Consider the following 26,550-nt stretch of genomic DNA (forward strand, 5'->3'; position numbering starts at 1 on the left):
CACAGCCTTGCAGCAGAGAACTTGTGTGTGGGAAAGCACAAGTTAAAGCATTTAACTATATTAAATAAACAATCAGGAGGTAATGACAGATGTCTTATGATTGGGGAAAATCTATTTATTTCAGCTGTAAGTGGTGGTTTTCAAGACATGTTGTGCACACCTACACCTCATCTGCCAGTATGCAGTTGCTTAGCATGCCTGGGGTCAGGAACACCTGCTATAGTTTTTGGGGTGGTGCATGTGTCATATCCATCCTTCTGAACCCAAGAGACAGCAGGACAGAGGATCACAGATGCCTCCAGAGTCATGAGCTGCTTCTCACATGAACTGAACCCTGGAACAAGGGGGATCTGAAGGGAACAGCCAGTGGGTCCTAAACACATGCAGCACATCCAAAACACCACCCAGTTACAAGGTCTCTTTTTTCCCATGGAAGCAGGGAGTCTTGCAGTGTTAGTATGGTCCCCAGATGGAGCTGACGCCCTTGGAGAATTCTCTCTTTTTGTTGTTTGAATATGAACCTGCTGGGAATTGCTCCTCCCGAAGGGATTCAGCCTGTCAGCATCAAGACTACGAAATGAAAGACCTAAGGATGCTGGATCCAATCGTGATGTGGAGCCACGATGGTTCCTGCATGCCAGTTGACACATAATTTGTGTTTCTGTTCACGCACTGAACCTGCTGCAAACATGAGAACACCTGAAACAGTGCTCTTCCATCAAAGCCTTGGCAGCCTCAAGCAGTTTCACTCATGGCTGCAGGACAAGAGCACAAATATGGATATGTACCACCTACCAGATGCCACAGAAAACTTGCTAACTTACTCTGATTTCTGTCTCTGCCGAAGTGCTAATGGATCAGATGAGTGGCAACGCCAGAGACTGAACTGTCCAGGACTGCAGGACTTTGTCCTCAAAATCCTGGCAGCAGCTCCTCACATCCCAGCTTGGGAGCACCAGATTTTCATCAAGGGATTCTCCAAGGCATTTTCTTTGGACTTCTGAATTGTCTTCTAATCACATTCATAAATATTCTATTTTTATTTCACATGTTCCTCACCAAGGCAAATCTGCAATGTGTGCCCTTAGGGGCACAACAATCTCACAACAAATACATTTTTCAAATCCTAGAGATTTCTGTTTTATAATTAAAGTAGCAGAGAAAATAACTTAGAGCTTCAGAAAAAAGTTAACAACAGACAGTTCCTCAGTTAAGTGGGTGCTGCTCTTTATTACTACTCAGTCCAGCCAAGTACCTGAGCTGTTTACATGAAACACTTGAGCACTGACCTCAGTCCCAGGAATCACGGGAAGCTCCTGCTTGCAGAATGGACACTGGGGTGACACTAAAAAGGACTACAGCAGATTTTCTATTTTATATGCCTGGCCAGGATAGGATGAGATCATGCATGTCCCCAGTGAAAAGGGGGTAGATGGGGCACACACAAGACAAAACGGGGAATATACACACACTCCAAGAAGAAGCCTGGATTATTTATTGCAGTAAATTTACTGCAAGACCAAAAAGCTTTTGGGTCTGAGATAAATATGGCCTCATTGTTATTTGTACAATTTACTCTTTCACAGTCTCTTGCCAATGCTTCACAGCAATCACAGGCAGCATGAAGTAAATATTCATATGGTAATCGAGGCTGCACATGTTCCATGTATTAATCAGCACCTATAAACAGTTTTCAATACAGTCTGACCACAGGCAAACTAATATCCAAATTAAAATCTGGTATAAAGCCTGCCAAGAATTAGACACAGCTGGACAAAGGATACACAGTTTTGCTAAAAAAGGCAATGGTTAATTATGAACCATATTCTCTCTTCAGCAGCCACTGCTAGCAGAAAAGCTTGGGCACTCCATTGGTTACCAAATGGAAGGAAAAGACACTATCTGCATCCAAACTTCTAAGCCATGTCTGCTTCCATAGGTTCAGGCTGCTGCTCTTGTGCCACCTTTGACAACCTCACCCCTAGCAGTGCCTAGAGTTACACAAAAGAAACCATACTGGGACGTGTATCTCAGAGGCAAAGATGGAGGAAATGTTTCCAAAACCCATACAGCTCTGGCTGCCTGACGGCATTCCCAAAGCCGCAATGATATCTCGGAATAAAACCCAAGATACAACGCCTAAGAAATAGAATGGTATCTCCAGACTTCTTTCTTCCAGTTTTTCAGAGGGACTTTAGACTTCATAGGACCTGAATGACTGAGTTCATTGGTTAGTCTTTAGCTGATAAGGAGGTTTAAGATGCCATTTTCCACAGGCACACAATAACAAGGCAATTGCAGGATATACTTATCAGAAAAGCAAAGATGTTTTTACATTTCCATCCATCTCTAGAGTGCTGAAGCCTCTTGATCACTCCCATGAGATATTCCCATGAGACTCAGCAACAGCTCTGCTCGTAAATCCCTTGTGCAAAGATGAAAGATTTGCATGTGTATTCTTCACATATGTTGTGCAAGCTAAAAATTCAAAATTATACAGTGATAGAAAGTATGAATATCCTGATATAGCTACATTGTTTCAGAATGAGGAAGGAATAACCCAGAACCTTTGCCTAAACCCACTCAAATCTTTGATGGTGTTTTCAAAAACTAAATACTGCTTTCATCTCCTCCCAAATAATTTTTCACAGTTGGTTTTCCAAAGTGCTGGCCAACGTGGAAAAAATCCCATTAGGCAATGTGAAGGAGGCCTGCTGGGTTGCTATCCTGAATGGAAGCAGTAAGAGCTCCACAGGAAACTTAACAAATCTGTAGGAGGGATTTTCTACCTATGGGCCTGAGCCTGAAATCACTGAAATCTCTCTGTATTATCAAAAGGGGGCATATTCCTTGTTTCTCGTTCCTTTGCTGGCTGTGAGGGAAGAGGCAAGGAAGGTTGATACACTGCTGTAGGTCATGGCTCTCCAGGACCTCTAGCAATGGGCAATAACCATTCAGACTCAGTAGCTACATGCAGATAAACCTCCTGGAAAACTCCTTGTGCATAAATGAAGGATTTGCAGGCAGATCTTTCACGTGTGCCATGAACTAGTCTGCCAAAGATGATGACCTACTTTGTGTAAATAAAATGCACAGCATTAGCTAAGAATGGAAAAACACAGTCTCACAAACTGGAGGGCTTAACGATTGGAAAACACCTGTAGATGAAGTGGAAAGACCCCCACACTCCTTCAAGGTGGTGAGAGCTTAAAAAGTGCTTCATTTCCTAGGGGACTAATGAATTTCTCCATCAGGAAGCAGTACTCACACTGAACTTCCCCTGCCAGCTGCAGCAGAAGGGCTACCAACACCATCCTCTTGGCTACCACAGATACAAAGGAAGTGAAATCGGCTTCTGCCAGTGAGAAAAATGTGATACCTGCAATGTTCTCTCTTCTGACCTTAATGTTATTAGGCGACTGACTCAACAAAGCAGTCAGCAGACTGCCAGAAAGATCCTTCTCTTAGATGGCAACTGTGACTGCACTGACTGCTCCTTTCATCCTTTCAGAAAAACCCTTTTATCTTCCCAGCCAAGTACTCGAGCAAGCATCTTCACTTCCAGGTCCTTTTCACCTCTTGTCTGTTGGCTGTGGAGAGGCTGATTCCCATCTCCAATGAGACCAGCCCTCATTCCTGCCTTGTTTATAGGAAGAAAAGGACTCATTTTGGAACTGAACACATAGGCTAATTCCTCACCCCCCCCTTAGCCCACCCAGTAAAACTCCTTTGCAGGATGCATGCAAAGCCTAGAGGACACGTTGGCTAGAGAGATATTGAGGCTGTTGCCTTTCAGACTGACCCATACAGCCCTTTTTTGTTGCTGTTTTCCAGGCAGTCTCAATCTGTTTTTCCTTGTCTAACATCCAGGTAAGGTCTTTTGGAGCACGGATTTCCCTTTTCTTCCCAGTTTCTACAGCAGTCTGTACTGATGGCTCCAAGAACTATGATTACAAAAGCAGAAGTACCAACAAAGATCGCAGATCTTTAAGGGTCAGACCTGACTACTCTGCTTTTCAAGGAAGGGCTAAAGATCTGGTGCGAGCACCAAAGCCCGTTACATTCCAACATTCATTCACAGCAGCTCACGTGACAATAAGGGAAGGTATCATTTACTCACCTTAAGCCTGACTTGTTCATAAATAACAATGGGCCTGTTGCTGAAGGTAATGGCATTGCAGAAGCTAGCCTGGCGCTTCACCGCCTTCTGTGTCGTGTCCATGATGATCTGGGATCCCTTCGTGTGGGGATGGAAAAGCAGAGGGCTGATGGACAGAGCTCCACATTGTGGGATAGGGAGACAGTGCTTCTGCTTGTGGTGGCATCGGTGTGAGGAAGCTGAAAATGACCCACCTATGGAATCTGAAAGCAGAATGGGAAAAAAGGGGTTTCAAATCTGCTGTGATTAATAAAAAACTATAAACGCAAAAAAAAAAAAAAAAAAGGCAGGTGCAGGTGTACTTCAGTGTGGAGCTATAGATCAAAATAAAAGTTAGTCAAATCCCCGCTCTGTAAATCACTAAGGGTTTCTAGAGCATCTTGAACAATAAAATGCCAGAAGGATACCAAACGATCCTGTCTGGACAGTCTGATAGTACAGAGCACAACACGGAGAACACAGCTCAGCACTGAAATCACAGGCCATTTTAAGGCCACACTTCAGAAGAAAAGGCAAGAATTGTTTCCAAAACTGGAGCAAAGCACATGTGAAGTTGCTGTACAAAGCTGTCACATTTAGGGAAAATCTTCCACTTCCAGAAGACTGCCACACAATTTGACCATTTTTCTCACTCCTCCTTTGCAACAGCAACTCCATCAGTCCTTGCCTCATGTGTCCTACCCAACCTCATGAAGTGCCAGCTCAGATAATTGCTAATTTATACTCAAGCATCACTCAGCCATAACTCACCTGGATTCCTACACCAATCACCATCCATTCTTCTCTCTCCTTCACTGATGGGAACCTCAGCTGAGATCCCACTTGTCATGAAGGAATTGATGAGAACACCATGATTACAGTGAGCAGAGGGAAGAGGGAGAAAGGCTGTGAAGCAGGGAGGAGATTACGTCTTTCTCTAACCAAGGCACTACACAAAGACTCAATGCATGATCAACACAGTCACGACAGCAGCTTTGTTCGTGAACAAATGGATGCGTGAGTTTATTTTCAACAGGGAGCCTCCAGCAGTTCAAGCACAAAACAATTATTATACTGAACACAAGTCATCTACTTCCTTTTCCTTGTGTGCACATACACACACGTTATGTACATATGTTTGGGAGGAGATACTCGTAGATTTGGAAACAGAGTATCAACAGAGTAAAGGATTATTCCATGATAGACTCAGGGATGCAACAAAAGCAAATATGATCTTAACAATGTGCCAGTTTGCACTGTAAAGATACATGACTAAATAGTATGGTTAAAAATTCTATTCCTCAAACACGTAAACTATAGAAACTAATTATTTACATTCTTCATGCAAATTAATTGCTGACAGTTATGTCTTTATATAGATACTATAAAATAATCCTTACACCTCTAATGTAATTCTTGGCTTTGTAATAAAAAGCATGGACCCTATTCCTCCCAGGCTCTAGAGTAGTTTTACCTTGCAGCTGCATGAAATCGTAACGGCACATCATCAGGGTGAGCCTGAATAACTACCAACAGAACTTAAAATCCTGGTTTCTGGTGAGAACATTTTAATTCAACTTCAGTATCAGTCACTCTAGCCTTCTCTCATCTCCTTGATGTTTTTTTCCTCACATTTTCAGCAACAGTGCTATCTATCCTTTCAGAACAGAGCAGGGCAGCCAGACAAACAGGACTTTAAAATTTTTCATTAGTGCTTTTAGGGAGAGATGAACCAAGTGGGAGTTATTTGATGATAAAAATTATGTGGAATATAAGTCGTCTTCCTTCTCCTGTTCCTCACATATGGAGGAGGAGAAATAAGGTGCAGATAAAAAGTGGAGGTTCACCTGAGCAGGCAGATCGGAGAGATAAATCTTCAGGAGGAACAGACTGCATGGAAGAGGCAGCTTGACCCAGGGAAGGTCAGGATGCAGCGGTTCACATGAGCCTGACCTTTTCCCTTTGGGCATGCTCCTGCCCAAGGGCAGTGCACCTCTCTCTCCCCACAGACCAGACTAGGTGGGGTCAGAAAACAACACAAGCTGCAGCAGCCCCCTAAGGAGAACGTTCTGAGGTTACCTCCCAAGACCTCTTTAATTAGAAGCTGTCTTATGCATCCTTTCCAGTATCACCAGCTTTTTTTCCAAACCAAATTAATATCCCTCTGGAAACCTGTTAAACCGTTGGTTTTAGTTATAGCTTGCTGATGAGTTCCTCAGGCTTAGTGCTATTTTACAAATAAGTATTTTCTTTATTACTGCAAACATGATGCTGTTCACCATCACAAATGATTATGAGTCAGAGCCAGCAAAAGTGGCCGACTTAACCTTGCTCCACTCCACCTCCCCAGGTAGGTCATGCTGGTCTGTAGGGACAAGACTCTTGACAGATGGTCGAAGCAAATCATCTCAGCCTCTTTTTTGGCAGAAATTTTTCAGGTTGCTGGATCTCCCCATTGCTCATCTCTTAGCTGCCTCTCTGTTTCTGCTATATTTATTTGCAGGAAGACTGACTAAGAGTGAGCATCTAGTATAAAAACATCCATTCCTAACTTTTCCAGCTTCTCTATAATACATATGAAGTCACAGTCATTTCTAAAACTAAGCACATATTGAGGGATATAATAAATCATTAGCAATAATACATAGTCAAAGGATCTATAGAAAAATATGAAAAACACTTTTTCTGGTCACTTCCAGTCTCGTTTTTTTCAACATCTCTTTGATAGTTTCTAGGGGTGTATATATGTGAGAGAGAAGCTGCTACCAGTCAATAAACATTCAATTCATGCCACCTTTACATTCAGATCTGAATTGTGTAGCTCAAACTTTTTGCTAGCAGTCACTCGGCAAAACAAACTTGTGCAGCACAAACGCACACACGTTTTAGTTAGTTTGATTTAATATCTCAGTGCTCTAATTTTACAGGATAACATGGCTCTGATTATAACTGCCACACATCTCCATAGGACATTGTGCCTTTTCAACATGCAGTAATGGAGTCACCAAAACTGCCCACAGCTTTCAAAACAGGCTCTGATAACACCACCACATATGTCCAGAGCATCTGCTGGAGCAGCATTACGGAGCCGCAGGGTCCTGCCTGACCCCACAGGAAGGATGCTAGAGAAATGCTTTTATGCTATTGACAGTCAGCACCACTATGTGAGAACAGGTCAAAGCCGTCTTAGACCAACACCTGCAAGACGAGTGGCCCCCATGCACACAGCTGAAACTCAGGGCAACCGTGATCTATGGGAATGGAAGAAACCACCTCAGGATCAGCTTCCACAGATGGATAATGCAAATGGGGAGGAAAGCCTCTTCTTGTTCCCAAATGCTCTTTCACAGCAATGAGTCCTGCATGATGAACACACTTGGGTCAGGACCAGAAAATGTCTTAATTTTTAAACGGTACAACTATTTAATAATGGGGGTTTGCATCTTACAAAGGTTTGGAGAAGTTACAAAGAAATGGGTCAAATACAAAGGCCTTTGCTCATTTCTTCAGGGCAGGTTGCCCAGAGACACTGGGCAACTTCAGATGGGAACACAAGCACCTAAGACTGGACTTAGACAAGGAAACACAAGCTGGTGAGATAAATTACTGTCCTTACTTGGCCAGCTAAAAACAAAACAAGTTACCCACTTAAAGCTTTAATTCACACTGGGCTTGACCTGGACTCCAGCCTTCTCCCATTCCTTTGTTTAAACTACTAAACATTTTGACATCCTCAGACTTTGCTACCAGCAACACTGGTACAACACAGCCGAGGCCCTTGCAGCCGGTTTCAAAGTTTTTTTCTTTACATAAAAAAGTTGAAATTTACAAACCCAGAGTTTCAGTTGGCAAAAAAAGCAAAAATCCACCTGATTTCACAGCAACTATGCAAGACTCCATTAACTGAGCGTGTGTCCCTGACTCCTCCTCTCCCACAACCTGATTTATCAGTCACCTTCAAAGCTGAAGTAACTGCTTGAAATAAAAATTACAAACAAATAAGTATTTGAAAGAAGGCTGAAATCTGAGAGCACGTTCAAGGGCACTGCAGGTTTCCCACACCACAACATAACACAACTTCCCTCTGACAAGCAGGAGTCAAAAAACCATGCCAGGACTACAGAAAAATTGGTATCTTGTGACATAAGTCACAAGAGCAAAATCAGGTCTCTCTGAAAAGAGCCCCTATGTCAAAGGGCTGCAAATCCAGAGAAGCACCATGGACCCCTGTACAGTTTTCCAGGTTTCATGCTGGGGTTCACAAAGAACAGCATCTGCTCACTCCTATGGTTTTAAATATTGGATAGACTTCATTTTTCAATTCATGCCCAATAAGAGATGCTGTTTGAACCATTTCATTCAATATTGGGTTTGAACCCTGAACAGCGTCTGCCCCTAATATCATGAGCCCCACCAAGAGAACAGCAAAAGTGGTAACGTACCCCTTGCTCCCCTGAGACACAAGCTTGTGGAATGGATCTTATGAAACCTTTAGTGAGCCAATGTGAAGGAGACGTTACATGAATCACAATGTGAAGCACTTTACCTTCAGATTTCCCACTCCTACGCGCATCCTTTTCAGAGCCGCGTTCGGGAAAGTGGAATATTGCCCCAAAGGTGGCACATTTCCTCGTCCATGTCCATTAGATGTCCCTGGACTCCTGGATCTCAAGGCCTGAGCGGCATCCAAACGCTACATACAAGGCAGCACTGGATGTTCTCAGCTTAGCAAAATGCATCCCAAAGCCTGTTAGAGGTTTTCATCAGAAGAGCTCATGCTCTGCAAACATAGGCATAATCTTAAAGGCTTGGGATTTCTTAAATGCTGCAAGAAATGACTGGATTTAATTTTTTTAAAATATGTTTTTTCCAGTTGAAAAAAATCTCGGTGGGCATCTATCAGAATACTGTCAGAACTCATTTCAGGCTGAAAACTAACTGCAAGGTATTTAAGATAAACTTCTTAGAGCATGTGAAATAAGTGGCATTCAGAATTGAAAGAGAAAGAAAGACTTCAAAACAGAGCCCAGGGAACAACACGCAGCAACAAATGGGAATGACAAATCCCTGTCAAGCTGGAGAGGAGGACAGGTGAGCAGAGGTCTGGGGATGGTGACACAGGTACCTGTCCCGCAGGTGAGTGACAGTGAAAAGAATGGACGTGGCAGAACACCACACTATGAAAGGAGAAAAGGGTTTTGAAATTATTACATTACCAAAACAGCCTAATAGAGTGGTTTATCTGGCAGGTAGCCTTACTGTATATGCATTCAAAAGGAAGGATTCTGAGAAGGAAGAAAAGGAAGCCAGGGTGTGGGGAACGCAGGGGAAGCCCTGCACCAGGGACACATGCGAGGTGCAGTAGAAAAGCTCTAGCCCTGAAAGAGTATCTACATGGTGTTTCCAAAGCTGGGTGGCTACTGGCAGCACAGAGAGAAAAAACCAACTATGAGGTGGATGCTCGTAAGCCTTACTGCTTTTTAAGGTGTTCTCATGCTTTGAGGAATCATGACAGTGAAATACAGTGTAACTAGTTACACTAATCCTTCACATTTGCTAATAAACTTCAAAAGGAGAAAACCACAATGAATTCATTGTGGTAGGCTTTGCAAATGAATTCTTAAAAGCACACTTCAAGATACAGTTTATTAAAAACAAATATTAGCTTAACACCAGTGGAAACTGAGAAGGGGTTGCAAACCTTGTTTTCTCACATGCGGCCTGACCCAAGACGTGTACAGAAGAAAGGGAACCGTAAATTAATGCAAATGAAAAACAGGGATTTCTTCATTGCCTTTAAAAACATGTTTGTTGATGTTGAAGGAATAAGTAATCACATATCTCCAGTCTGTACCCAGCTCTCCCTGTGCCTGTTACAATGCTAATGACGCTGTCAGACTGCTGTCACCACGGTGGAATGGCACTGGCACTACAAGATGACCATGAAACAAAGCTTTGCTCTTCCACAAAGACAGACCATAGCTTTACAGGTGTTGCAGCATTCAATGATAGAAATGCAAAGGGTTAATTCTGGAGCATTAAATCCAGAACACCTGAAATTATGGAGCATCGTGGGTTAAACTTTAGTGAATTAGGGACATATCTACAAGGTGGATCTGAGCCAGCAGGTCAGATCTAGCATTCCCATCCAAGACTCCAAAACAAGTCAAAGCCAAAACATAACTTATTTTCATCTGTGCTATTTTAGCAGTGATGAGATGTATCAAGAGAGTAGGTTAGTACATAGTGTAAGATTTTCCATTTAAATTGCAAACTACGAGACAAGAGGCAGGTGCAGACAGTCCACATGGACATGAAAGGAGATAATACCAGTCAGAGTGGGGCTTGGAGTTGTGCTTTTTTTTTTTTAGACCAAAAAGCAAATCTGTGTTTAAAGTAACAGATCTGAATGACAACAAGGGTAGTTTTACAGACATCTATGAGGACTACCAGTATAAAAACTGTGTAATAGGAGCCAGAGTCGATTGCAGGATGATCCACAATTGATCCATCTTTCAAACCTGACTAATGGGTGATAGGGAGTGGTTAGCTTGTGAGGAGCCTTCCAAGTGAAAAGGCTGATTTTTATTTTCATAGAGAAAAATAAAACTAGTGAAAATTATGCAAAAAGTGACAGTAAGGACAGAGGGCGGAAAAACAGAAGCGTGGCAAGACTTTGTCACAGCAGAAGAGAGAAGACCGAGATTGCAGAAGGAAAGGGGAAAGGCTGTGCCCTGAAGATGAGACAGATGCAGGCAGAACCTGCAAGACTCAGGACAATGATGTGTTTGAGCAGATTGAGGAGGATGGGCTGAAACAGAGACTGTCGTTTGCCTCTCTGCTCTGCTGGAATGTGCATTTGCCCTTTATCACACACAGTGCAGTAGCTGAGGAGCAGAGATGTGTCCTGTCCAACAATCCCTCCTCGTGCAGAGACAATAACCTCTGCAGGAGTGCCAGGCAACTACTTGGATGTGACGCTTTTTTAGCAAAATCAGCTGAACCCATCTACTTACAAGTCCCTGGTTGCAGCTCTGATGTGAGGCTTTACAAAGGCTTCCTAGAAGATGATGCTGGGGCTATGAGTACTAGTAAGAGTCAGGAGGGTGGTAATTTTTATCAAGGTTGAAAAAAGAAGGTAAAAGAGCTGAAGAGTGACAGGAGAATAAGAGCTCTTCTTTGGTTATATCAAGCCCGAGTTGCTTGTAATATTTTATTTAAAAAGCAAAAAAAAAAAAAAAAAAAAAGACCCAGAGTAAAAATTTACACCGGCCAAAGGAGATTTAGGTACTACAGAGGAGAGGTGAATCTGTTAATTGATTCTAGGAAGGATATGACTGAACTGAAGTTTGTGGTTGAAATTACCCAGAGAGAGTTGAGAAGATGCTCCTGGGCAGAGCCTAGAGGAGCCTCCGCCAGATGTGGGAAGGAAGATAAGGAAGACCCTCAAAATACAGGAGAGAGAGGAAGAGAGGACAGCAGGGCAGGACTGAGCTAGGGAGGCAAACGCTCACATACACACCATCTCCAGGAGGAACAATCCAGCTGATGGCACTGCAAGCACTTAAAAATACCAAAGCACCACGAGGGTGGCTGATCATGCCCTTTTTTCATGAAGAAAAGATGACCTCAGAAGAGAGGTGTATGAATATATAAGGCTGTCTAAAAGAAATCCCTTCACTTCATAAACCAATTTTTAAACTTAACATCTTCAGTAATGATGCTGTGTAATCATTAACCATTACCCTGGTCCTTAATTAGGCACTGTTGACTCAGCATCTCTCGTCATCATTCGCAGCAATTCAGTCACCAGGGTGGCACACCGCGAAGGATGGCCGTGAGACCTCTGGCACCGCTCCACCTCCCGCGGGTGCAGCCCACCCTTTGCAGGCTCCGTCCTCGCCCTCTCCCCATGCAAATCCCCCTGAGCCCCCGAGGACCATAAGTCCGCTAAGCCCATAAGAACAGCAAGAGCATAAGTAAGCAGCCATATGCTCCCATCTGCTGTGTGAGGAGAGAGGGGGTGAGTAGCCCCCAGAAAAATGCTGGGCAGTAGCAGCAGGATGAATTGCCTTGGGAGCCACATTTCCCAGGTTCCTGCCAGGTCCATGGAAAGAAGACCAAGATCCCTCCGTCAGCAGCAGCCACTTCTCCCCACACTACCTTCTAGCAGCTCCTCTGATCCACAGCAGGAGTGGCTTGCGTGGGTCATAGAATTATTTATTTTTGAGAGCAGCAAGGCACTCCTGACCTTATTCTCTTCACATCTTGGTAATTCTTTATTATTATTACTGAGGCATCATAAGTTAAATGCTGTGAGTAGGAAATGAGAAGATCAAAGTAAAATGTGGTGGTCTGGAAGCATTCAGGATCTCTTTTGTGATCCAGAGTGTTTTCATTCTGCTGTGATCAGGTCAGGTCTGTCAGCAGTCTAAAGAAAGATGAAAAAATGTATTTATGTCTTCTAACACAAGAAAGCAAGATTAAGTCCAGTTCAGTTTAAAATTTAGGGATGTTCTAAAACTGTTTATCCTTCTCTTGTGGACACATAGTTCGAGAATCTCCTCCTTTGCTAATATCTGATGCTTCAGGAGGAGGAAGAACCCCTTGCCCAGGGCGATGACTGATCTGTCTGTGCTACAGATGGTGGGACAAAGGGAAGAAAAAACGCCAAAACTTTTGGTGCTACCTCCTCTTGATAATCCATATCTTCTCGAAGATAAGCAAGAACACTGTTGGCCATAAGATTATGTATACTTCATAAAATAAGTTATCTTTGCTTCTCTGAGCCACTGTGTTAATGAGGCAGTTACCTGTCCTCGCTCCTTTTCCAGGAACTGTCCACCTGGGACAACCCAGTGAACCCTCCCACCTACCGTAATTTCAGTTACTAATTTTCTTAGTAGAGATCAGAAGTATGCACAGAACATTTTACACCTGTATTAACATTACAGAATTCCTAATTTGTTATCCTGTAAACTAAGCCAAAATACATAGTGTAGACATTTAACTAAGACTGGTGCTCCTGAGATTAGTGCCAACAGCACCTCTGCCCCTCTCTCTAACCTCGTATAAGTGCACAGAGGGGGCAAATTCAGCTTCTGCTCTCACTCATGTCCTGCTGCAGATCCACCAGGAAGCCAAATAGTGGCTCAGCATCTGCTCTCCCCAATTAGTACATCCCCTTATCCCTGCCAGAGCCAGGTGCCTGGGCTAGACAGGTGGCAGGGTACAGCACAAAGTACAAACTTTTCATCGGTTTTGAACCAAAGCCTCGCCCTCACAGGTCTGGTGTTTCCACCCTAGTGCTGACCGCACGCTGCTTTTCCCTCCCTTCCCCTGCTGAACAGCTCAAGTGCTGCCCCAGCGGCAGCCGCGTTTCCCTGCACAGCCCACAGCCACTCTCAGAGGGTTCATGACACTTCACGCTGCAAAAAAAGTAGCTACATAAAAGCAGAGCCCAAGTGCAAATATTTTATGGCCTTGTTGTATTTCCACACGCTACAAATCAATGTAAAAGCTGTTTTCTTCAAGGGGCCTCATATAGACTGTGTTTTTAAAATGCATTCCCTCCGCTAAATATAAATCAGTAAGAGTTTTTGTTCTTCCAAAAGATTAACTAGCCTCAGTATTTTGGGATCTAATTCTGGAATTCTTGTAGATGTGCCAGCATTCTCTTCCAATTTAAATACAGTTTAATGGAAAGTCTATCCTGGGCACATTTTCCATGTACAGTGTAATAGCTTGGAAGTCTGAATATTGAGAGTTCATCAGAAACAGAAGTAACCTGTCAAGGTTAAGCTTCAGATATTTGTCAGGACGAGGAGGAACGTGGGAGAAAGGAAGAGTAGGAAAAAGGCAAACTTAAGAGTAGTAGACACAAGGAAATGGATCTGTAGAACCAAAATCCAAGAGGCAGTAGAAAATGGTGTAACCTAACTACAAAGTCATCCAAAGAAAATGCAAGTTCAAGAAGATATTGTCCTGAACTCAAACCCTTGAATTAGCTTTGAATGATACCTGTGTAAAATAAAAGATGTGCCTCTGGACTCAAAATGCTGAATTAGGCCCTCAGCAGGCTACTCACACTGCACATTTACATATAATGAGCTAAATTAGGATGCTGGTTTTTATTCTCTGTCACTGATGGAAAGAGATAGAGTCTTAAGAGGGTAACGAAGAGTACCCTGGCTGGATCATCAGCTGGAGGATGCTTTTCCACTGCTCTACCATTCATCCTAGTGCGTGAGACTATACCTTAGGGACACAGAACACAGTGGCCAAAAATCTCCTGTTCTGACCTGCCATATTCTAGGTGTCTTGTTTAGCCCAGGTCCCTAATCATAGACCATTTCTCACTGAGGAAGACAAAAGTCCCAGTCTGGAGACACCACGCTACCTTGCTCTCTCAAAAAATTTTGACTCTGGCAAGTGTCCCTGGAATAGTGTCCCTAGGGAAATGAATAATAAGACTTTGGAATAGCATGGGCTCCCCAGCATAGGGCAGAAAATAGGAATATCTCTGCAGAGATATCAAAGATACTGATTCCAGTGGCTTTTTTCCTGGCTATGTTTGGCAGCAAAGAAGTCCTTAAAGGATGGGGTTATTAGAGCTAGCAACTTATCAGGCAGGTGAAAATTTATTATTGCCTTTACTGTTTGGCCGTGTTTAACATTCTCTTAAGTGTTTCAGGATTACAGGAGCAATGTATTTCCTTGAATTCTTCTTCCACCATTTCTCTATCCAAATCCTCCTTTCCTCTCTCCCACCTCTCCCTCTGCCCATTTCTCCTCAAGGAAAACTCACAGAACACACAACTTTCCCCTCTGCTTGCTTTACCATCCCTTCGTCTCCAATCCTTCCTCTCCATCTTCCTTTTCCTTCTCCTCTACCTCCCTTGTCACAAGTATTGAAGTTTCTCAGCCACTTCCCTCTTTCAAGTCTTCCACTTCCTTCACCAGCCTCGCTTTATCCAGCATATTTCCCTCTCACTTAGGTTTACTTTTGTATTATTTTTATCTCTTGCACTCTCCCGTCTTGTTCTTCTCAAGACAGACATGCTTCGTATCTTCTCATTTAAAAAATAAAAAGAAAACAACATCACCCCTCTCCTAAAAAATAACAGGTCCTAGTGATTAATAAAGGCTCCCCAATCTCACAAACTTATAATCAGCTGGCTTTATTTTGGTAGCACCCACTAGTTAGTCTGTAATGTATTCCTGCAAAGTAACTTGCACTGGCTACTAAGTGAGGTTACAGAGTTTGTCATCAAAATGGCATTTTTTTGCAGATGCACTGCTGGAATTAAAGCACAGGAGCTGCACGTCTGACTCCCACCATCCAGCTGTTAAACTTCCAGCCTACCTGGCAGAGCTGGCATGACAGCACAGGAGTAAGGCTGCCAGCCCAGAGCAGGACATCAGCCCTGCACTCCAGCAACTTCTTACTGCACAAACAGAAATTATAACCAAGAACTTTTGCCCAGACCAGAGAGGTCTCCAGTAACATTAGAAGTGTTATCCACTACTCGATTAAAATATTATTTTTTTCCAGGCAAACAATTTAAATACTGCTGAGGCAAAACCAGGAGAAAGGGCGACATTTCTTCCTTTACGCAAGAATTTGGCCATCCACACACGCATTCCTTCATTAATCTGCACTTTCTGTACCATAGTCACAAGTGGAATCTAAATTACTGACTTTCCCACTCTCATCTGGCTCTGCAGCACATCACTTGGACCAGTTTAAACACCCTCTACCAGTAATTAACCTTGTTCCTTTAGCAGACCAGCATCTGAACCTGAACCACTGAATCAAAGCATGAAACTTCAACAGCCAGTCAGGGCATAAAGTTTCAGTTTACTTTAACAAAGCTAAACAGCATCCCTGGCACCTATTCCAAAGAAGCAGCATGAATACTATTCCATCATCCTTCCTAGCAATTCCCATGCCAGACCCACAGTTATTACTTAATGTTTTGCTATAAATAGCTGCTGGAGGAGTCCATACAGGAACTTGTTTTTCTTAGCATCTGCTGCAACAGGTCAGCCAGTAAATGACCAATGATGTTGAATCCTTATTGCCTGAGGACAAGAACGCACAGAGATGTTTTATTTTTTTAAAAAATAATCCTACCTGCTAGCCACCCCTCATGCTGAACCTCACAAAGATAGAAAGAAGAGATGGGTCTTGCCCCAGACTGTTCACAGTCTGCATATAAGAAAAGAAACAGCAAGTGAATGGGAGTAAGAGGAAGATAAAATATACTATTACTCACAAAGTTATCTGAATTTCAGTTGATTTGAGTGAATCTGACAGGACATGTGCTGTTCAACACCCATAGCCAATGTGATTCCTTGTACCAGAGGACAGTGGGAGGTGACTCCACACCTCTCCTGTGACTGTCACAGCACATGGAAGAGCTCTAGCCCCCTCCAATTTGCAGGGGCAAAAATACACTTCAAATTAGAAGCTTAAAGCTCCTTCATTATAAGCCCTCACAGACCATAAACTTTCATGGTTATATTCTTATGACTTGGGTAACAGTATCGACTTTTCAAGGGTCTTTTTGTAGAGGAGGCCACCCCAATATTTCTTGTGAGAGGGAGTCAAGGAAGCTTTACCACCTCTAGACTGGAAATTGTGTTAACATTGGTGTGTGCAAGATATGCAAAAGAAAACTTCCCAACTATCCTGTCTTCAGCAATTGTATACTGCTACAGACTTGCTCACATGACCTTTCCTGACTCAGATGACCAGTTACCATATACTGAAGTTGGGTAACATACAGCAGGTGACTCCGGAGGAATATCATAAAGAGAAAAAGATGACTGGATTTCTAAATAGCTGAAGGGAGATGTGCTAGAAAAGCAAGTCAGCTTGGAACAGGAACAACACACTTTTAAAATTCATGCAAAAGGGCATTTTTGCACGTCAGGGTATCGGTAAGAATGGAAAGAGGAAGAAATTTGATGTCATGTGATTCAGAGCATTGTTCGTTCATGGCGTGACTGCCTAGAAGGTCATGTGCAAATAGGAAACAAGCCTAAAGGGCTCAGGGGGCTTTATTCTCTTGGTGGAAAAACACCTACACTATTTCAGAAGAGCAAGGAACAATTAAGTCCGGAGGCCAATTCATTCATCTGTCTTCCTTGCTCTTTGTACTTCGAAAAACTGTCGAAAATCCTTTAGTCTTTGTCCAGGTAAGGGGCATTTCTTCTGATAAAGAAGACCACCGGAATTTTTTTTTTTTAAGTATATAAATGCACCTGTTTCTTTAAGCCATAACTCTGGATTATAATTTAATAAGGACCATACTGCATCCCTGACAGATGCTCCTTCCTGCCAGCACACAGAGAGATGCAGCTGTTGAACTGGAGTCTGTAAATCCAGACCTCTGGGCCATGAAGCATTTCCCTGATTAGTTTTCTGCACACGAAAGCAGATCTCAATGCATAATCTGGACCTGCTGCTGTAAATACACTATATAGAGGAAAAACCAAAAATATTTGTCACCAAACTGAAGTTGCACAAATCCAAAACTGCTATCAATCTTTATTTTTTTCCCAGAGGCTGCACTGCAAAAATCATTTATGTGGAGTACTGAAGTTATTTAAGGTAACTTGCCCATGTTTATACTTTATTACAGCTGCCCACACAATACAACACACCTCCTCCTGCATCAGCTAAGCCAGCAGTACCAGGCACGTATGTGTCATAAAACTAGTCTTTCTGCCACACACTGAAGGGGAAGTGGATAAAGTCTGTCCATGAGGATTCAGGCACAGATTTCCCAAAGCACAGCATTAAGAGAAGATGGAAAGTGTGTATTGTCATATATATAGAGACAACTAATTATGAAAGATTCCAGCTATTACATGCTAAAGAACTCCTCGATCTCCTTCAAGGAATTGCCTGTACACTGGTCAGTCTGAAGCTGCAATCAGCCTGGGATGAGGCATGACTGGGAATCCCCAGTGAGAAGCTTTGCTGCACGAGGGCTCAGAGCAGAAAGGTCTCTGAAACTGTGGGATAACTCATGGGTAGATCAAGAGAGCTCACGTAGTCCCTTTACAGATAATGGGATAGAAACATATTCCACCAAAACAGCTGAGGTTATCAAATGTCTGGCGAAACACATTGTAAGAATTGCAGTCACTTCTTTCAAACATCCTGAATGACTTCAGCACTCTTTCAAATCTATTTGTAGAACACTTAAAGTATATTTTTCTGCATTTTATCCTTTCTATCATGGGAACAGATAGCCTGAATGTTTTATCCTTTGTATGATAAATGCCATTGTACATCTGCCTAGGAATGATATAGGGAGCTGTAATTGCTGCATCTCCATGTCAGGAATTAATTTCTAACATGATGCAAGATCTTCTGCTGCATCTCAAAGACAGCCTTGCCCACTTTCCCACTTAAGCCTACCTGCTAGAAGCCATGCACAGAATAGCACAGGTCAAGGAGAGTAATATCATTTTACAGCCAGTAACCATCCAAAATCCAAGTGATGAGATATAGAGACACGATATCTAGATATTGAATCACCCACCCTTGCTCAAGCGATTGAGCCTTGGGCTGGACAGAAAGGAGACAGGTTGGCCAGGAACCTAGTCACAGCCATCCCACTTGAAGGTCCTTTCAGCCAATTTTGTAAAGCTGCTGGTGGACAGAAGGATCAAGATTGAAAAGATTGCAACTCCCACCATGCTGCAGCTCCAGCACCATGTGTGATGGACCAACACCCATCGGGAGTCCCAAACTTGCATTCCTTCTAAATGCACAGCTTCACTCAGAATCAGAGAACAAGAAGGCAGCACAAATGATGGTCTCGTTCCCTTTGGAGATGAAAAATCAGAGAGTGGCATTGAACTAGTTTAGGAAACCACAAAATAAATTGAGCCGTTTTCCCTTTCCAAGTTGCATGAAATTCACAGCATCAATAATGACTTTGTAAAACAAATTAGATTCTTAAGGTTCTATTTTATACTCGATAATCTGGTTCTATTTGGTGTGCAAAGACAGAAGCTATTTTGATCTGAGATGCTTCAGCTCATCATATGCAGCCATACATTTCTATCTTCTAACAAGACTTTTTTCTTTTAACTTTTTTTTAATCTCAGTCTCTTTGTAAGCTGCTATTTTTTAGCCTTTGAAAAATACCAATTCTTAACAATCCTTATGTCTCCAGTCAGTCTCCCAACAGTCCTAGAGAAAAGTTTTTATTTAATGTACTTTTAGTTGAGGCAGTGAATATTAGAGAGAGATCAGAGCTGAAGATGTAGCTTCCAAAAGTCTCTCCCCAAAAGCCCTTTCCCTTCTCTCTCCTCCTTCCAAAAGCTAAAGCAAATGAAGCGTTTTTTCTTTCTTCTGACCAAACGCCTCATCTGTGCAACAGAAACTAAAATCTAGAATTTATTTTATTCCAAAACCTTATCCCCAATGCCCTTGCCACCAAGTCGCCATTTGGCCAGTTTTCTAATATTTGTCTTCTCCAAACGAGAAAAAGTAAAATCATGGAGACATTTTCCTTAAGCAAGAGATGTTTATCAGAATCATCTTTACTTTAAAGCAGCAACCAACCCACAGCACATATCCCATTTACGCCAGAGCTGTGACGAATGCCTGCTGAGCTGCAGCACTTAAACCACTTGCATTTTAAACAGCAGTTTGTCAAGTGATGTTAATTATTTGGGAGGTCTCTGCTCCTAGAAACATAAACATTTCTTTTTATACTGATCACATTTTCTTTTCCATGTGGTGCTTCCAGCAGAGACTGAAATTAAAATGGCTTCTTTGTGTGCCACGGTGTGGTTTATGGCTCAGTTCCCCCTCTAGGCTTGCAAGCGGCGGGTAGCGTCGCACGGGAGCTCTCTGCACAGCACCTTCCCCATCCTTGCTTTGCCAGTGGAAACCTCCTCTCTGCAGGTGGGAGAGCTCTCCCAGGCTCAAACCCAGCCACCCTCCTTGAGGCTACGCAGCTTCCCCTCGGCTGTTAACACAGGTCTGGGACTTGCAACAACCTGAGGATCACTTGAACTTCGTAATGCAAGCAAAGGGCTTGGTTGCTAGGAAGCACCACAGGGAACAGAAGAAGAACAGGCTCTTGCAGGAGTCAGAGTCAAAAAAACAAAAAAAAAGAAAAAACAAAAAAAAAAAAAAGAAAAACAACCTCCAGACCTGCCAAGGTGCAACTCAAACACAGGCACATGTTTCCTTCCACCCACCTCCCAGTTCAGCGGGCACTGCTTTTGAGGTTGCAGACTCAATGCCCGAGCTCTGCTTATGCCAGGCCACAGGCCTCACGGTTCCTTGTAAAACACATTTTTCAGCCCTTCCCTGGTATCTCACAGCAAGGTTCTGCATTTGCTGACAAGTCTATTGGCCAAAAACCTCCATTGTTGCATCCACGCAATGCCATGTGGCTGCATAGCAAGGTCTGTCACAGAGAAAATACCGCAGTGTCAGCCAGATAAAGTTCCGTGAAATGGCAGAGAGCAAACCAAAGGCTTTAGCTGCAGCGAGACTAAAACCGGAGTTTTCAAAGACGCACTGAGCCATCTGCAAGTCAGTTCTGGGAACTTTCTCTTCAGGGCTATGTGTGCTTAGATAAAGATTTCTCTCCAGAGGTAGTCAAAGGCAGGAACAGCCTCTGCTATGCAGACTTTTTACAGAGATATCACTGCACATCCATCCTGCCTGGGTCAAGTGTTGGCTCCTTTTCTGTTCTCTAGCTTCATCGACAAAGCTGTGAGCAACGTGTTGAGCCCTGGGAGTTAAACCAGCATGTCTGGGTAGGTCATGTCACATGGACCAGCCTCACACAGCCCCCATGCAGATCCACGGCACGAGGTATTACACAACACGAGGGGGAAAATTCGGACCATGGGTACTTAGTGTTGCTTGACCCGCCACGTGCTTCTCCTCTGTATTAGGATGCATTTCCTAGTATAGGCAGAAAAGGACGGAAACTGAAGTACAAAGAGCCGATTTTCATAGAAAGGGGCCTTGGTTTATCACAAAGGCATCTCATAAAAAAAAGTGATGTTAACTTGAGGGAGAGGGTGAGAACTCCAGACTTCTGCTGACACTCGCTGTTGGCGGGGAGGCAACCAGGAGCACGCTGTTTACATTCTGTATCGTGTTCATTAATGTATATGGCTTTTATGATATCCCCTTTTTATTATTTTCCCTTTTTCTTTAAAATAAAAATGCTATTAATGTTTCTAACATGAAAAATATGTTCATGCATCCAGTGAATTATCACAGCTTTCTCTGAGCCAGCCCCTTTGCTGTGCTCTCAGGACCCACAGTAAATCTCAGATAAACCAAAGGATTCCTCTCCCCAGTCCCATCAACTGCAGTCATCTTGAATGTTATTTTTAATGCCGACATATTACAGTGTCCCCTCAAGAGACAATCAAGGACAGAATCAAGGAACAGAAATATCAGTGAGAATAACTCAACAAGAGCTACAGAGAAGGCAGCTCTGACTCATTTTGGACTAGCTTCACTCAGATAAATTAAGTTTTCAAAGCAAAACACTGTGATTTAGAGGGGGATAGACGGGGAAAAAAATGAACAGACCACAATGCTAATAGAGATCAACCCTAGAGCAACGCACAGCAATGTGCAGGGCTGCAGCATATGCTCTGGCCGTGGGCACTCACACCGCGGGGCGTGCGGCTGGCAGCCACGCTCTCATTTAGCCCCTGGGAGACGAGATCTCTCCTGACCTCCAGCTCGGTACCCTGCTGTGCCATCAGTAATCCCTGCCCATTCCTGAGGGCAATCGATCAGGATCAATTCTTTGCTTTCACTCTCCAGGAAACTCCCTTCCCTTTAGGATTAATCTTTTTGTAGATTGATTTCAGTGCAACCCTCTGGATGTATGGGTATCATTAATGCAAAATTCCTTAATAAAAAGAAAGCAGGGCTGTCAATTTTGAGATTATATGTCTAGAGACCACCTCTTCTTGATTTCTGCTGCATATCAGAAATGGTAATTGTATTTGTTTTGCAAATTTTTTTTATTCTATCAACAATATGAATTTTCTGGTTGCAGGAGTACTTGTTTTGATTAAGCATGCAAATGATTCACTAGGACATGTCGGGGGATCCTACAAACCTTCCTGAAGAGACATCTGCTACATCTAAATTGATCGAATGATAGCTAAACATATCACCTGTAATTCTTAAGGAAACAAGAGTCAAGTAAGGAAAAGGTGAAGAAGGATCAGAGGTAAGAATGCTTCCCCATCAAGGAGGGAGAGGATCAGTCAAAGAGGAGACAAATAAGGCAACAAAATCCAACAAACAACATTCAGTCCCTAGGTGCGACCAGAGCAGAGCATCGAGCCAACGCAGAAAAGCTAACAGGAAAATGCCATGAAAGAAAAGGACAAAATGAGAATGTGGATGCTCTTTGCTGTCACCACTAGCAGTAAAATCCTTACAGTGAAATACTGCTGCAACTAATGAAAACGCATTTGCTTTTCACAATAAATAGAACAGTTTTCAAGTATAAATGTGGTTACCCATAAAATCTCTATATACAGGGGTAATACACACTTCATCTTCAGAAACGTTGTCAGGACCCAATGCACTTTACTATGAGCCACATTGGGACACTGGCTGGTCAGAGCCATGAACTGAAATAATCTCTGGGAGACCCACTTTTAGCAAATGCCAACACTGCTTTGGCACCCTGCCCAGGGTCTTCTGCACCAGTTAATCTAACCCTGAGCTGGATTAATTTCTCATACACACACATACTCATTCAGTCTCAGGGCTATATACCAATCATGCTGAAAGCAGAGCAAGCTTAGAAAAAGCCTTTTCTCCTGAGTTCCGTATTGGTTCTCAACATCAACTGTCTGTAGAACATGGGAGATGTTAACCCCCAGTAAGGCCGATCCCATCACCAGTCATTCCTTCAAATAAGAAGTTGCCCCAAAATCTAGACAATAACTTAAACACGATAAGAATACAAAGTAATACCCATTTGCAAAGAAATCTCACTAACATGAGATAAATGTTGCCAGGTCTTCATTTTTTTCGCTGTTGTTTCTTATTTCTTCTGGGATATTTGCAGTTTTAATTAGGTGTAAGAAGCTGGCAATTATTAAATTTGAAGGTGTGTACCGCAGTGTGCACCGGAGTACAATACTGTCTAGTGACATTGACTGCAAGGGTGAAATGTGGTATTTGGAACGGTTATTGCAGTATAGTCAATGAATATACAGAGTGAGAAAAGCATGGGGCTGAGTTCAGCACTTTCTTATGGATATACCATTCACTACACTACAAGGAATTAAAAGAAAGTTAAAAATAGAGCTTTATTGTGCAAAGCAAGAATAAATGAAGTGGCATACAGTAACTGTTTTACACTCGGGAAAAGGCCTCCACCCTCTGCTGTTCCCCAAAGCCCCAGAACAGCAGCTCTCACTAGGGCCGAGGGCTTCCAAACCGCATCCAAATATCCCACATATTCCATACCTCCTGCCAATACATGGGAGCAAGACCCAGAAATTGTTCTCCAGGAGAACTAAATGTGGACGAAGGACGATGCTGGTGCTTCGCACTTATTTTGCACAGGAAGAGATGACCAGACGGGTGCAGAGATGTCTATGGTAAATAAGATCCTGATGAAATGGGAAATGAATCCAGACAGCCACCCAAAAGCCAGTTGTCATGCAGCACGGATGGAGTCCTGCTACACCATAACTCCTGCTTCCTTCTTCCTTCTTGCAGCAAAACCACACAACTGTGGCTGCATTGCCCACCAGTCCTATGTATGGGGAAAGGGGAAAATCTGGCCATGGGTAATACTTACATGGGCCTCTATATACAGCACAGAAAGACACATGAACCATTATTTATATTGTATCCACAACATACAGAGCATCATCTGCAAGCAGCTTAAAAACTCGGCCGTTCAAACAGAAAATCACATCTGTCAATCAGTACTGCTTCCCAGGCTAAAAAGCCGATGCGCTCTCACTAGGGACTTCTTTGCAATTACATCGATGCCATACAATTACAGTTTGGAAAATGTGGCACGAGATACCTTTTTGCCTGCTCCTTGTAAAAATTATTCCACAGCAAAACACTGATGAATACCTGTGACATGTGAGTAATTAAAGCAAAAATAAAACAAAGCCCTGCAATGAGGGACTTATTAGTAATTATGACTTGCAGGAGGGAAGGTTATAGAGCAAATATGCAGTTAGGCACAGGCTCACATATCCTCTGTGCATGAATTAATCCACTGTGTTCACTCTAGCTAGTCAAAAGGTCTCTGAAGAGATGTGTACATGTTAATCACTAACCTCTGCACGTCTACATACACTGAATCCCTCTCCCAGCACAGAGCAGCAGCTTTCTTGGCTAAACCATCACTTTATGTTAGTTTGGTTCTGAGTAAAAGAGAAACAAACAATAATTAGGTGGGGGTTTTTTTCTCAGAAACTCTGGTTTTGGGCCCCTAAAATTAAGAATAAGAACTTCAGCAAATAGCACCTCACTCATAGCCATAAGGAGGAATTAAAAACTACTGCAGCAGGTGACAGTTGCATCAAACCTGTAACAATGACATACATATTATGACATACGCATCTATTAGAAATATGTTTAAAGCATGATTAGCTAGCAAGTAGTTTGATATACATACTTAGTAAACTCTGCCTATGTTGTAGGAATACCATTCCTATCATTCTTGAAGAAAGCAGGCTCAGACAAACCACAAGCAACCATATTAACATTTCCCATTTAAAATATGATTAAAGCAAACCACAAGCAATCATATTAACATTTCCTGTTTAACATATTCTTAACATAAACACCATATGTATAGATATTACTTTAAAAATAGAAGTAAACATCCTGTCCACCAAGGTTGTGTTACCTTTGAACTTCCTATTTCAACTTCTCTTCGCATAGAGAGCTCTGGAGAGGGAGAGGGAATGGGGAAGAGGAGCAGTGGCCGTCATGGTGCCAAGCACAGGGACATAGATGGAGACTGCATCAGGACACTTGGGCAATGCATTTCACAGAGAAGAAGAGTGACCAGCTCCTGTGTCCCAACATATCAACCCATCAGATGTCTCCTTTCAAAAATAAAAGTGCTGCCTTTTGTGACACAAGCCCATTGGGGTTTGTTTGCTAGTGAGGAATGAAGTTGGAAGCTCAGGCAACTGATGCTTCAGTGCCCTTGATTCAAAGCTTATTTTTCCTCTCAAACCCATCAGATGGGAAACTTTCCTTCAGGTGACTCAGGGGCCATCCAGCACCCATCAACGTCATCATTAGGACAGACTGACATCGCTACCTTGAACTGCCACCACATCAATGGGAAAGCAGCATTTTCACTCCAGGAGATGCCTGCCTGCGCAGGTACCCCACTGGATGGCTCAACTAGCATCAGTGCAGCACTGGCTTGCAGGGCTTCACCCAAGACACACAAGCAGTTGTGCAGATCCAGGGACATCCATCACCACCAACAACTACGCATCCAAAAGCATCACACTTCACCTACCCGTGGCTTTCCCCATGCCAAAGGATGCTGAGACTCCTCTGCCCCACAGGAATGCTGCGTGGCTTTACTTTGCTGCTTGAAAGCAGATTTGTGGGTGAAAGACGGTAACATGATGCAAGGTATTCCTCATGATTACAGTCTCTGTATGGCTACACTTGGCTATTATAAACCTCTGTCCTTATGTCAGGGCATCACAGCTTTTAAACATCGCCACCTTTTTTCAAAGTGTGCCTCCCTCAGATCTGCTTCAGGAGCTTTTATCTCAATTTACTCTTCTGACCGCATCAAGGTCAGGGTGGGCCCTGGAGGAGGCAGGGACCGGCGCACGGCTCTGGGCACACATCTCGGGGAAACTGGCTGCCTCCCCAGGGCTGGCTCAGCAGAGCCACAAGCAGCCAGCCTGTGCAGTATCTCCCCATCTGAACTAATTTTCAGCAAGTTTAAATTACTTAGGTGCTTGTGAAAAGCCCAATCCATCCTTGCAACACAGAGAGGTCACCAGAAATAGCTGGAGGACATGAATTTATGCTTTACCTGTGCTTTCTAAAAACAAAGGATGTCAGCCTCCAGGGCTGTCAATACAACTCCTTTCAGTATTGTTACATTCATTTTCAGTTATCCTTCAGAGAAATGGATAAGGTTTCAGTTCTCTTTCCCCAGCTATTCTGAGACACATCTGAAACAGAAATATTAAACAGAAAGATGGAACTGGAGGAACAGTAGCCACAGACAAACCACAAGTGCAGATGCAACCTATTTTTGCTAAATATGCTTTGTTGCATGACTTTTTTTTTTTTTTTTTGAAATACAACGCACAGCCCTTTTTTATTTTTAAACATCGCTGTGCTAAACACAGCAGTGCATCACCTC

General features: G+C 43.0%; 1 protein-coding gene across 2 annotated transcripts in view; it reads right to left on the reverse strand.

The window, feature by feature from the left end:
• Window positions 1-26,550, reverse strand: part of NEURL1 (neuralized E3 ubiquitin protein ligase 1) — a 153,570-nt gene that overhangs the window by 56,947 nt on the left and 70,073 nt on the right. For both annotated transcript variants that reach the window (XM_065639295.1, XM_065639294.1), the window contains one exon: window positions 4,121-4,362. In XM_065639295.1, coding sequence (XP_065495367.1) covers window positions 4,121-4,362 — 242 coding nt within the window. The remainder of the gene's footprint in view (window positions 1-4,120; window positions 4,363-26,550) is intronic.

This window comes from Caloenas nicobarica, chromosome 7 (genome assembly GCF_036013445.1).
Source record: "Caloenas nicobarica isolate bCalNic1 chromosome 7, bCalNic1.hap1, whole genome shotgun sequence".
Classification (NCBI taxonomy): Eukaryota; Metazoa; Chordata; class Aves; order Columbiformes; family Columbidae; genus Caloenas; species Caloenas nicobarica.